This window comes from Erythrolamprus reginae, chromosome 13, assembly GCF_031021105.1.
Source record: "Erythrolamprus reginae isolate rEryReg1 chromosome 13, rEryReg1.hap1, whole genome shotgun sequence".
Classification (NCBI taxonomy): domain Eukaryota; kingdom Metazoa; phylum Chordata; class Lepidosauria; order Squamata; family Dipsadidae; genus Erythrolamprus; species Erythrolamprus reginae.
In genome coordinates, this window is record NC_091962.1 from 11,425,491 (window position 1) to 11,438,453 (window position 12,963).

At 44.4% G+C, this 12,963-nt stretch overlaps 1 protein-coding gene across 1 annotated transcript in view; it reads right to left on the reverse strand.

Moving 5' to 3' along the window:
- Positions 1-201: 201 nt before the first annotated feature.
- NUP210L (nucleoporin 210 like) overlaps positions 202-12,963 on the reverse strand; it is a 56,417-nt gene continuing 43,655 nt past the window's right edge. The window contains exons 32-40 of the mRNA XM_070766589.1: positions 9,740-9,960; positions 8,644-8,780; positions 8,366-8,489; positions 6,110-6,259; positions 4,761-5,008; positions 2,428-2,635; positions 2,232-2,336; positions 562-633; positions 202-324 (exon numbers count right to left, since the gene is read on the reverse strand). Coding sequence (XP_070622690.1) covers positions 236-324; positions 562-633; positions 2,232-2,336; positions 2,428-2,635; positions 4,761-5,008; positions 6,110-6,259; positions 8,366-8,489; positions 8,644-8,780; positions 9,740-9,960 — 1,354 coding nt within the window. The 3' untranslated portion in view covers positions 202-235. The remainder of the gene's footprint in view (positions 325-561; positions 634-2,231; positions 2,337-2,427; positions 2,636-4,760; positions 5,009-6,109; positions 6,260-8,365; positions 8,490-8,643; positions 8,781-9,739; positions 9,961-12,963) is intronic.

Here is a 12,963-nt window from a genome sequence, read left to right on the forward strand (position 1 = left end):
GTCGGGTTTTTTTCTGGGCTGGGTGTTGTCGCCTGCCCCCTGGTTGTCCTGGATTGAGTTCGATTTTGGGAATGTTGCTTAAAAAGGGGGAAGGATTTATCAGCTCACTTCTACATATTCTATCTATACCACGGAATGGCTTCACGGAGGGAGCCCGGCGAGTGGCGTGGTCTTTTAAGGACGACACTGGTCACATTAAAAAAAAGTTCACAAGTTTTACTCCTTCTTCTAGAAGTCATTTCCGGACGCTCCAGAGCCAGGCCTGAGTCCTGTTCCTTAGGCTGGAAGGGTGGTGCTGGGCACTCGGCGGAGGATAGAGGTAGCCTAGATAGAAAAAAGGGGAGGGGGCTTGAATACCGACACCACCCCCCAAAAAAGGTCTATTCTGCGAAAAGAGTACCAGCAAGCACTTTACTCCACACACACACACCTTTAAAACGTCATAAAACATTTTTAGAAAGGTGGATTTTTCAGGACTGAGGATCCTGCCACCTGCTGGCTTTCAAACCCCCCAAAAAAGAATAATTGGGGTTCTTTTCTTGACCGATTGTGGAAACTCACCGTCCTGGGTCGAGGCTGGTGGGATGAAGACAAGCGGGACAGTCTGGACTCTGTTCAGGAAGGTGTTGTAAACTGCGGGGAGAGGAGAACGAAACGCTGGTTGGTTCGGGACTTGAACCGGCTTTTGGAGGGAATACAGGGAGTCCTTGATTTACGGCAGTTCAGGGATCATAGTTACAAGGGCACTGGGTGGGGGGGAGAAAGTGACTTGGCACAGTCGCTTTGTCTCCGTGATCAATAGGGGAGAGCATGATTTCGCTTAATAGCCGGGTTGCCAACTTATCAACTGGACGGATTCACTAAACCAGTGATTTTCAACCTTTTTTGAGCCGCAGCACAGTTTTTACATTTACAAAATCCTGGGGCACACCGCCAACCCAAATGACACTCTAGCACAATACTTATTATACATATAGTTAATAATATAGTTTCTAAATGTATTTATACTCACTTAGTGTGAAACCTGGGCCTGTTTCGAATAACACAAAAGGGATATCCTGGAAGGAATGGTCGTTTGGGGACCCATGTTTAATTTCCCCATGGCACACCTGACCATGTCTCACGGCATACTAGTGTGCCGTGGCACACTGGTTGAAAAACACTGCACTAAACTCCGGCAGGAAAGCTGACATAAAGCGAGGCAAACAAGCGTCTCACTTAAATTTTGGGTTTGAGAATTGAGCCTGTACTACTGAACCCTGCAGGTTTGAAAAGAAAAGATTGAGTAGTTTGTTTGGAAAGGGGGTTGGACTAGGAGGCCTCCCGAGGTCCCTTCCGGCTCCCCAATTCTACAAAACCTGGGGTAGACTTTGAATCTAGGGCCCCATCTGGTAGCTTAAGGGGAGCTTGAATAGGTGCCGTTAGTTAAGCACAGCATTAGGTAATAGCAGCTATACTTGGAAGAACATATGTATTTAAATAAAGAGAAAGGGAAGATGTTAGTTTAAGAATAGCACCGATTGTTGGAATAAATTTAGGGTTCTGGGAGGCTCGTCTGTCAACCACATATAAAAAGGGAAACATAGAAGATTGAGGGCAGAAAAAGACCTCCTGGTCCATCTAGTCTGTCCTGTATTTTAACTTAGGATGGATCTATGTTTATCCCAGGCATGTTTACATTCAGTTCCTGTGGATTTACCACCCGCATAACAGATTAAGATTACACAAGTACTCAAGAAAGGAGAAGTAGGAAAGAGGGAGAAAAGGTGGAGGGAAGAGAGGAAGATGGAAGGGGAGTAACACGAAATACAGAAGGAAAACGGACGGGAGGCAAAAGGCTAAACGGTGCAAATTTAGGAGATTGGTTTATGATACAGTATATTGAAAACATGTGTAAATGTGTCATGTTGATATTGTGGTATATGTATGCTACGAGTTGTCGGAGTAACAATTATGAATTTGGCGACAGGCTTCAGCCCGGTGGATTTGTTGCGTTGAAATCCAACAATTTTGCACCGAGAGGCACATCTCTGACTCGTTGCCTGGTGGGGTGGGGGTTCCTCTAGAATGACCTGGTGGGGTCCCCCCTCCCTTCCCTTCTCCCCTCAGCTTCTCGTGTGATTTCCCTTTTTTAGGCGTTTGTTCCTGTTCCACCTGCTGAGCGGCTGCTGTCGGTGGGATTTTTTTTTTTACAATTTAATCATCGGGCTCAGGTGTTGCCGAGACTTAACTGAGAAAGAAGACCATGGTGGATGCCAGGATGGCAAAGATGGCGAAGAGGAGGACCTGGTAGGACCCCAGCAGCTGCCGGATGAGGCTGGCCTCGGCGCACAGATCTAGGCATGTGGACAGAAGACGGTTGGGCGGCGTTCCAGGTGCCCAAGAACCAAGCCAGATTCACCCACAAACTCATTCCTTCGAGCTCACCAAAGCTGAGATGATGTTCCTGCTCAGGCCGTATTAAGACCGCTGCCTTCTGGCCCGTGAGGCTGCAGGAGAGGTTGACAAAGACGGGCACTGCCCTCCGGTGGAGAGAGGTGAGGTTGACCACGCGGATGGGGAAGAGGACGAGTCCAGGCATGTCGGCCAGGAGGAGGTGGGGATCCACTTGCACCACGGAAGAACTGGGATGGGCCTTGGTGGGGCAGGAGAAAAATAGAGAGTCTTGGGGGACGGTTGCAGAAAAAATAACAGCCTTTGAAGAGGAGACGTCCACCCAAACTGGACCCCCACCTTCAGGTCTCGTCACTTATGGACCATAGAAGGTGACAGAGTAACAATCCTGGGCCTGGAAAGCCTAGAACTACGGGGCCTAAAACATGATTTGAGTATTGCCCACAAGATCATATGCTGCAACGTCCTACCGGTCAGTGACTACTTCAGCTTCAACCGCAACAACACAAGAGCACGCAACAGATTCAAACTTAATACGAACCGCTCCAAACTTGACTGTAAAAAAATATGATTTCAACAATCGAGTTATCGGAGCGTGGAACTCATTACCGGACTCAATTGTGTCAACCCCTAACCCCCAACACTTCTCCCTTAGACTCTCCACGATTGACCTCTCCAGGTTCCTAAGAGGCCAGTAAGGGGCGTGCATAAGTGCACCGGTGTGCCTTTCGTCCCCTGTCCAATTGTCTTTCCTTTCTCTCACTTATCATATGTATTCTCTTTCTTTCATATATCCTCTCCTCTAAATTCACTTTACCCTTATATATATTACTACATGTCTATTTTTCTTCCTATGTATTTGTCTATTGGACAAATTAATAAATAAAATTAATAAATAAAATTAAAGAAGAGAGTGGGCTCTAGCTCCCAGAATCCCCCAGGTAGCAAATCTGGCTGGAGAATTTTGGGTGCCTTGTAGTCCACCCCATCTGGTCTGGTTCTGCAACCCAACAAGACCAACACGGACTTCAGAGGAGAATCAGAACTGCAGAACAAAACAATGGCTGCCCACCTGCCTTCCCCTGAGGACCTGTAGACTGCACAGGTCAAAAAGAGAGCCGTGAAGATATTTACTTACCCCTCGCAGCCTGGAGTTTTCGGAGAGGGGCGGCATACAAATCTAATAAGTTATTATTAATTATTATTATTATTATTATGAACTGTTTCAACTCCCACCCTCAAAACATTGCTACAGAGCACTGCACACCAAGACAACTAGACACAAGAACAGTTTTTCCCCGAACGCCATCACTCTGCTAAACAAATGATTTCCTCACCACTGTCAAACTATTCACTAAGGCTGCATTACTATTAGTCTACTCATTCGTTCTTATCACACATCTCCTTCCACTTATGACAATAGGACTTTATTGTCGCCTGTAGCCTTACAATTTATATTAATATTGTTTCCTCATTGCTTATTTGACCTCTGACAATCATTAACTGTTATACCTAATGATCCTTGACAAATGTATGTTTTGTTTTATGTACACTGAGAGCTTCTGCACCAGAGACAAATTCCTTGTTGTGTGTCCAATCACACTTGGCCAATGAAGAATTCTATTTTTTCATTTCAATATCTATTCTATTCTAAAAACTTAACAAGATGCCCAACATTTAATGACATCAACAGCAACATGGGTAAAGGAAGATCTGCAGATGTTGGATTTCAAGTCTTTTATCACTGCCGAGAATTATTTTATTTATTTATTTATTTATTGGATTTGTATGCCGCCCCTCTCCATAGACTCGGGGCGGCTAACAGCAGTGATAAAAACAACATGTAACAATCCAATACTAAAACAACTAAAAAACCCTTATTATAAAACCAGACATTATAACTCGGTCGTATGTTCAAGAGGTCAACACTCCGGACTTCGGCTCCCAGAATGCCACTGGAGTGGGCCACTGACTTCTCCCACGTGGCCCAGGGGTTGGCATCTCCGGTCCTGCGTAGTCCCAGATTCCCGCATCTCCACTTGTGTAGGGACCTCCCCTATACCCGGTCACATTTTTGGATCTACACCTGTCTCCTGTCGTCCAGGTCAGGGGTAGGCAAAGTTGGCTCGCTCTTCAATGACATTAACTCCCAGAATTCCTGAGCTAGCATGATTGGCTCAGGAATTCTGGGAGTTGAAGTCCACAAGTCATAGAAGAGTTCTATCTGGATCCAGGAAGTGCGGACCCATCTGGAACCCTCCTGAAGGACTATCGGAGGCTCTCCCGCTGAGACCCAGCCCCATCCTCAGGAGGGACGTTCAAAGAGGCCTTTGTGTGTGTGTGTGGGGGTCCACTTGCCAACCTACCTCAACGGTTTCCGTCACTCTCCTGGCGCCCAACACCAAGATTTCACTGGTCATCTGAGAGCTGCTCAGGACGATTTCACTCTGGTTGAGGAAGAAGGCGGGCAAAAAAGGAACCGTGACCCGTTGGGTTTCCTGGGCTTGCTCGCTGCGGAGAACGGCGGAGATGTCCACGAAGCCCTCGATTGTGCTGAGGGCCAGCAGGTCCTCCTCGGGGTGGGCTTTCACCATTACCAGGCAAGCGTAGAGCCCTTGAGGGAAGCCAGAATGAAAGACACTCTTTTAAAAAAACGTGCCTTTGAAACACCTGGATTCCAGGGTGTGATTGGAAAAAAGAACCACTTGGAACGAAGACCCCGGAATGGAGTTTCTGAATTAGGCAGTGGGCAGTGGGCAGCCAAAATTTAAACTTTCCTAAGCTCCAGAAAAAACAGAGAGACTTTCTTAAGTTCGAGAAAGGAAAGGAAGTTATTATTATTATTATTATTATTATTATTAATTAGATTTGTATGCCGCCCCTCTCCGAAGACTCGGGGCGGCTGACAACAATAATAAAAACAACATTCCAGCGAAAACAAATCTAATATTAAAAAGCAGTTTCCCCTTACAAATTAGCACACCCCTTAGCTATTGAGGTTTATGCATGGTTTGTTTGCTTTGTATGATTGTTTTTTTTATAAGGGTTTTAAAACTGTTTTAAAATATTGGATTTGTATTCATTGTATTGTTTTCCTGGTTGTGAGCCGCTCTAAGTCCTTGGAAGAGGGGTGGCATACAAATCTAATAAATAATAATAATATACAGGAGAAAGGGTTCTCGTGGTTTACAAGGCCGCATTTAAATATTCCGCGAAAAAAAGATGGGAGAACACCCCCCCCCCCCCCCGGTCACCGGAGTTGGAAGTCGGCCACGCATGGAAGGCGGCCTCCAAATTCCCCCACCTGGGAGGCAAAGATGGACCTGTTGTCTTTCGGCCCACCTTTACCTGGGTAAAATGCCGGCCGCTCCCTCTCTTGTGAATGGAACTAGCAGAGTGTTTTACTGGCCTGTTCCAATTGCCTTTCCTGTTGCCAGTGTGGAGTTTTGTTCAGCAGATATTATTATTATTATTATTATTATTATTATTGCTATTATTATTATTATTGCTATTATTATTATTATTATTATTATTATTATCATCATCATTATTATTATTATATTAGATTTGTATGCCGTCCCTCTCCGAAGACTCGGGGGGTCTCACAGCACACAATATAAAACAGTAAATACAAAGACAAATCTAATGAATTAAAAACTACATAAGCTAAAAACCCGATATATTAAAAAGATGGACCTGTTCTGTTTCGGCCCACCTTTATCTGGGTAAAATGCCGGCCGGATGTGAAATATTTTGCTGGCTGGAATGTCCAAGATGCTGGGATTGAAATCCAGTTGGCAGATCAGCTGGGATTCTGGAGAAAGCTGGTTGGTAATGGCCCGGATCTGCTCAGAACTACAAGGACCTAAAACAAGACACAGGATACGTTCAGGATGTGCAATTTAGGATCTTTCTCTCCTCCACCCCTCCTTTCCCCCTCCCTCGTCTTCACTGCAATCAATCAATCAATGAGCAGAGCTAGAAGGGACATTGTAGGTCATCTAGTCCAAATCCCTGCTCATTGTAGACAAGTGGCTGTTTGTCTCTTCTGAAAACCTCACCCCCTCCTCCCGTGACGGAGCACCCACAACTTCTGGTGGCAAGTTGTTCCACTGATTGTTCTCACTGTGTCAGGAAATGTCTCCTTTGGGCCCCCAAAATTTATAAATTAGAAACGCAGATACAAAGATTGAACCCCCCAATTTCTTCCATAATTGTTTCTCTCTTTCCGTGAGGGTGTCTTTGCTAGGGATAGAAAGGGACGCTTTGTTCTTGAAAGACATATAATAATAATAATAACAAATCCAATAAATAAAGAAATTAATATTAATAATAATAATAATAATAATAATAATAATTTATTAGATTTATATGTTGCCCCTCTCCGAGGACTCGGAGCGGCTCACAACAACAATACAAAATGTACAAATCTAATATTAAAAAAATATTAGATTAATATTAAAATTTAATTAATATTAAAATTTCTGTCTGCCCCTCTAACATGGCTACGTCAACTAGGAGAATTAAAGCTACTTTTAGCATATTTTATAACCTCTCTCTAAAAAGAAACAGGAGGGCTCAACCCCTGGCCACCCCATCAACCTCCACTATCGTATTTCGGTTTGAAAGGAGGCGTCTTCTTGAGACTGTCATCTGCACCTCTATAAATGTCTGGTTCGGTTCTGCAACCCAACAGGACCGACACAGACTTCAGAGGAGAATCAGAACGGCAGAAAAAACAATGGCTGCCAACCTGCCCTCAATTGAGGATCTGTATACTGCACGAGTCAAAAAGAGGGCAGTGAAAATATTTACTGACCCCTCTCACATCCTGGACACAAACTGTTTCAACTCCTGCCCTCAAAACGTAGCTACAGAGCACTGCACACCAAGACAACCAGACACAAGAACAGATTTCCCCCCGAATGCCATCACTCTGCTAAACAAATAATTCCCTCCACACTGCCAAACTATTTACTAAGTGTTGTGGTTAGCTCTGGCCCAGCTCCTGCCCCAAGGACTGTGGATGTGGGGGAGACATGCACATGCTGCAGGCCTGTTTTGCCCCCCCCCCCCGTGGAATCTGCTGATGAAGGCTCCTCTGACCAAGAAGACATGAGTGACAGGGAGGAGGAGAGTGGGGCAGACAGCTCAGAAGGAGATCAATTATCTCTCTCCTCCTTGGATTCAGAACAAGAGTTAATGATACAGCCACGCATGCGGAGAGCGATGCATAGGCAGCAACAACTGAGAGATTATTATCAAAGAAAATGAGGCCACCTGTGGTTGGGTGGGGCTGTGGTCATTAGTGAGGCTGCTATAAAGAAAAGCCTGTGGGTTTGGCCATTGTGGAGGATTATCTGATCGTTGTGTTTCGTGCCTGCTTTGCTGACTTTGACCTTCGTGTGCTGATTTCCCCCCGCTTTGAAACTAAACCAGAGCAAAGTGTGTTTCACTTTGTGAAAGAAGAAGGACTGAATTGTCCCACAGCTGCAAGATAAGTATCACAGAACTGATAAGGGACTTGTACAAATTACCAGGTTGTTTGGAGACGAGGGCTCTTGGCTATACCAAAAGAGGGCTTAGGTTAAGTGAATTTTCATTATAAAGAACATTGTTTTGAATTTTCAAACGTGTGTGTGTCTGAAATTTGTACCTGTGAATTTTTGGGAGGAGTCTACCGGAGAGCCCGACAGAACACTAAGTCTGCACCACTATTAATCTTCTCATTGTTCCCATCCCACAAATGACTGTAACGTCATTGCTTGCATTCTTACATATTCATATTGACGGGTTCCTAATGTGATTTGATTTCTTATTTATACGCTACGACTAACATTAAGTGTTGTGCCTTATGATTCTTGATGAGTGTATCTTTTCTCTTACGTACCCGGAGATCATATGCACCAAGACAGAACCCTTGTGTATCCAATCCCACTTGGCCAATCAAAATCAATCTATTCTATTCTACCTTGAAGTGTGGTCGGGCCACTGGTGGAGATGAAAACCCGTAACTCAGAGGTATTGGCAGCATTGGTGAGGAAGGTTTTGGGCCCCAGTCGAAGGTTGAGCCTCGATGGACCGCTAACTACGACCTGGGGAAGGACAGATTAGAAGACTGTGAAGAAATGCTAAAAAGAAAGAAAATTAACTCTCCAGAAGCTTTTTTCCGAACCCAGAAACAAAATTATCTCGCGTTAAAAGGAGGTGTTTATTCATACACGTCGCAAACACACGAGGCTTCTCTACCTCTCGGTACGTTTTGACGATCCCTGGGATTTCGTGGAAGACGGTGGCTTTTCCTGGGTGCTTCGCAAACGTCGCTCCGCTCGCCAGGTCCATCTCAAGCACGTCGCTGGGGCTGATCTGCCAGGTGCCAGGCTCTCCTAAAAAGAGAGAATGAAACATCAGCAAGGAAACAACAGAGCGGAGAGACCACCAAGGAACCTACAGTCTTCTTCCCTTCTGCAAACTCCACTTCCCTCTGGCACTGATGATGTTAGAGAGTTTGGTCATGAAATGTCTTCAAGGAAACAACCAAGCTCAGAGATTACCAAGGACCTCAGTTTCTTTCTTTTCTTTTCTTTTCTTTTCTTTTCTTTCTTTCTTTCTTTCTTTCTGTCTCTCTCTCTCTCTCTCCTTCCTTCCCTCCCTCCCTCCTTCCTTCCTTCCTTTCTCCCGCTCCCTCTCTTTTGTGAATGGAGCTAGCAGAGTGTTTTACTGGCCTGTTCCCATTGCCTTTCCTGTTGCCAGTGTGGAGTTTTGTTCAGCAGATATTATTATTATTATTATTATTATTATTATCATCATCATCATCATCATCATTATCATCGTTATTATTATCATCGTTATTATCATTATTATCATTATTATCATTATTATCATTATCATCATTATTATTATTATTATTATTATTATTATTATTATTATTATTAGATTAGTTTTGTATGCCGCCCCTCTCTGAAGACTCGGGGCGGCTCACGGCACACAATATAAAACAGTAAATACAAAGACCAATCTAATGAATTAAAAACTACATACGTAAGCTAAAAACCCGATATATTGAAAATCAATCAAACAAATTCAATTCAGATATTCTGAGTGTGTGCCCAAAAAGGGAAATATCTGCCTCTACCTAGGATCGAACTCACAGCCTCCTGGTTGTGAAGAGAGAGCTCCACCTCTAGGCCTCTCTACCGCTCAAGGACTGCCTCTGTTGTGTAACTGGGAGCAGGGGGGCAGCGCTTCTGTCCTTGGAGGGTGAGGAGGACGGTCTCATCCTCGTTGAAGCCCACTTCTTTCGCCCCCAAAAGTCGACACAAGCCCCCCCCCCTCTACCACTGACCTTCCTGGTTAACCAGGAGCGTGCTGAAGCAGACCACGTCTCCCACGGCCAGTGGAGCGGAGATGTGGGGCCCGATGGCGTGTTCCACGGGGACAGCAATGTAATCGGCCATGCCCGGGTGCCTCTCGTCCCAAACCCCCACCAGGGTGACGCCGCGGTTCACGGCCTGAGCCGTGTAGGTGTAATTCTGGTTGCTTGGACGGATCAGCAAGAGGTCGTCCCTGAAAAATGAAGCGGGTGGAGAGAAATAATAAGTATTAATAATAATAATTTATTAGATTTGTATGCCGCCCCTCTCCGAAGACTCGGAGCGTGCAATAAAATACAGTACAAATTAAGAGCAATCATGGGCTTTCCCAAATATGCCCATGTTACACCAACACTCCGCAGTCTGCATTGGTTGCCGATCACAATTCAAAGTGTTGGTTATGACCTATAAAGCCCTTCATGGCATCGGACCAGATTATCTCCGAGACCACCTTCTGCCGCACGAATCCCAGCGACCAATTAGGTCCCAGAGAGTGGGTCTTCTCCGGGTCCCGTAAACTAAACAATGTCGTTTGGCGGGTCCCAGGGGAAGAGCCTTCTCTGTGGCGGCCCCGACCCTCTGGAACCAGCTCCCCCCTGAGATTAGAACTGCCCCCACCCTCCTTGCCTTCCGCAAACTCCTTAAAACCCACCTCTGCCATCAGGCATGGGGGAACTGAAATATCTTCCCCAGGCCTATACTGTTTATGAATGGTATGTTGTGTGCATGTTTTTTTTTAAACTATGGGTTTTTAGCTTTCTAATTATTGAATTTGTATTATATATATTGTTTTCTGTTACTGTTGTGAGCCGCCCCGAGTCTGCGGAGAGGGGCGGAATACAAATTTAATAAATAAATAAATAAATAAATAAATAAATAAATAAATAAATAAATAAATAAATAAATAAATAAATAAATAAATAAATAAATAATGTTGAAAAATTAAAAAAACTAATTTAAAATACATTATTGTAAAAATCATCCACTACAGAGTCATACATACTCAGTCCAACTAGTCAGAATACAGAAGTCAGAAAAGGGGGGAACATTTAAGGTACCTTAAATGAACTTTGACCCTTCTTACTACCTTCCTTTCCCCCAGTGGTTCGTTTGTTTGTTTGTTCGTTCGACTTCTATGCCTCCCAATCCCAAAGGACTCAGGGCGGCTTACAATAATATAAAAAAAGTACAGTTAACAATAAAAAGAAGTCAAATACAAATTAAAGCAATAACCCCAGTTAAAACCTACAACTCAGCAATCCAATCAAAACATACATATCATTCAACACAATTTGGCCACGAAAGATGTACAATTCATGGCCCCTGGGCCTCTCGGCAGAGCCAGGTCTTCGTAGCCTTTCGGAAGGCTAGCAGGGTGGGAGCAGTACGGACATTGGGGGAGGGAGTTGATTCCAGAGCCGGGGCGACCACAGAGAAGGCCCTTCCCCACAGCCCCGCCAACCTGCATTGCGTAGTCAACGGGACCCGGAGAAGGCCGACCCTGTGCGATCTGATTGGTCTCTGGGAGATACATGGCAGGAGACGGTCCCGTAAATAGTCAGGCCCTAAGCCATGGAGGGCTTTATAGATAATAACCAACACCTTGAATTGTGACCGGAGACCAATCGGTAGCCAGTGCAGCTCGTGGAGCGTAGGTGTTATATGAGTGTAACAAGGTGCACCCATGATTGTATTGCCCACAAGATCATATGCTGCAACGTCCTGCCTGTCAATGACTACTTCAGCTTCAACCGCAACAACACAAGAGCACCCAACCGATTCAAACTTAATATTAACGGTTCCAAACTTGACTGTAAAAAATATGAGTTGTCGAAGCGTGGAAGTCATTACCGGACTCAGTAGTGTCAACCCCTAACCCCCAACATTTCTCCCTTAGACTATCCACGATTGACCTCTCTAGGTTCCTAAGAGGTCAGTAAGGGGCGTGCATAAGTGCACTAGTGTTCCTTCTGTCCCCTGTCCAATTGTCTCTCCTTATCTCATATCTCATATATCTTTTCTTCCTTTCATATATCTTCTCCTCTATTTTTATATCTTTTCTTCTATCCTTTTCTAGCTCTGTTAAAAAAGTGCTATTGCTAACATTTTGTAAGCCGCCCTGAGTCTAAGGACAAAGGCGGCATAAAAAGCGAATGAATAAATAAATAAATATATTAGTACATATCTATTCTCTTCAATATGTATTGTGTATTGGAAAAATAAAATAAAATAAAATAAAATAAAATAAATTGCGCAACAACATTCTGGACTATTTGCTTAATGCTAGGGTAGGCAAGGTTGTCTCTTCTATGATATGTGGACTTCAACTCCCAGAATTCCTGAGCTAGCCTGATTGTCTCAGGAATTCTGGGAGTCCACGAAGTCATACAAGAGCCAACTTTGCCTACCAATTTGCCGTTAAGTTAGTCACATGGTTCTTAAGTGAACCTCGCTTACCTGTTGTCAGATCACATGATCGCTGCAACCGCCACCAATATGAACCAGTCGCCAGGCACCTGAATTTTGCTCATGGAACCACAGGGATGGCGCAACAGCCGTTAAGCCGGAAAAACGATGCTACCCCAATTTTTGTGTGTGTGTGCCCTTGTATCTTCAGTCACTAAACCAACTTATTTATTTATTCATTTGTCCAATACACAAATACATAGGAAGAAAATAGACATGTGGTAATATATATAAGGGTAAAAGTGAACTTAGAGGAGAGGATATATGAAAGGAAGAGAATATATAGGATAGGTGAAAAAAAGACAATTGGACAGGGGACGAAAGGCACACCAGTGCACTTATGTACGCCCCTTACCGGCCTCTTAGGAACCTGGAGAGGTCAATCGTGGGGACTCTAAGGGAGAAGTGTTGGGGGTTAGGGGTTGACACAATTGAGTCCGGTAATGAGTTCCACGCTTCGATAACTCAATTGTTGAAATCATATTTTTTACAGTCACATTTGGAGCGGTTCGTATTAAGTTTGAATCTGTTGCGTGCTCTTGTGTTGTTGCGGTTGAAGCTGAAGTAGTCATTGACCGGTAGGACATTGCAGCATATGATCTTGTGGGCAATCGTGTTTTAGGCGCCGTAGTTCTAGGCTTTCTAGGCCCAGGATTGTTAGTCTATTTTCGTAGGATGTTCTGTTTCGAGTGGAGGAGTGAAGGGCTCTTCTGGTGAAATATCTTTGGAC